This window comes from Sinocyclocheilus grahami, unplaced genomic scaffold (assembly GCF_001515645.1).
Source record: "Sinocyclocheilus grahami isolate Dianchi unplaced genomic scaffold, SAMN03320097.WGS_v1.1 scaffold150.1, whole genome shotgun sequence".
Taxonomy (NCBI): Eukaryota; Metazoa; Chordata; class Actinopteri; order Cypriniformes; family Cyprinidae; genus Sinocyclocheilus; species Sinocyclocheilus grahami.
This window is the reverse complement of record NW_015505329.1, coordinates 822,036-822,612: the sequence shown is the minus strand read 5'-3', so window position 1 is coordinate 822,612 and position 577 is coordinate 822,036. Positions and strand designations below refer to the sequence as shown.

Below are 577 nucleotides of genomic sequence, written 5' to 3'. Positions count from 1 at the left end.
TACCTGAGTCCGCTTAAAAAGGGTGGTCTGGGGTACGGTTCAAGTAAACTCCAGTACGGTTTGCTGCTGATATGAATCGTACCAAATCGTGGAAGTGAACCGCTATTAATGACGTACTGTTTGATAAAAATGTGTGTTTGTGTGTGTTTCACTCGCTTTCCTGATGAGCGTGACCGACGCGCTGCGAGCAGAGAGCTGTGTATGTCATTTCTGTTCGCTTCAATCAATCGAACTTGGGTTCGGACCAGGCAATCGAACCAAGTGTGAAAGCCCCCTCAGAGCACTCTGTCCACAGAGAAATTTGAGTTATTTTAACTGGTGCCTCCGATTGGAAAGGTCTGTCAAGTAGAAAACACATTATCACACTGCTCCGATCTCCTCAGATTCCATCGACGGTTCGCTCCATCCATCAAGACCGCATTCTGTCTCTCCGCCAGCAAACGCAGTTCTTGTGGGAAGCGTATTTCTCTTCTGTGGAGAAAATTGTGCTCACTACATTGGAGGTAAGCAACTTCCTGATCACTTAAAACAAGACATGCAGCCATCAAGACCTAATGACTAGTTGTATAAATCCTGC

General features: G+C 46.1%; 1 protein-coding gene across 1 annotated transcript in view; it reads left to right on the top strand.

Annotated features, from left to right (window-relative positions):
- Window positions 1-577, top strand: part of LOC107592164 (exostosin-1a-like) — a 27,624-nt gene that overhangs the window by 9,561 nt on the left and 17,486 nt on the right. The window contains exon 4 of the mRNA XM_016281567.1: window positions 384-503. Coding sequence (XP_016137053.1) covers window positions 384-503 — 120 coding nt within the window. The remainder of the gene's footprint in view (window positions 1-383; window positions 504-577) is intronic.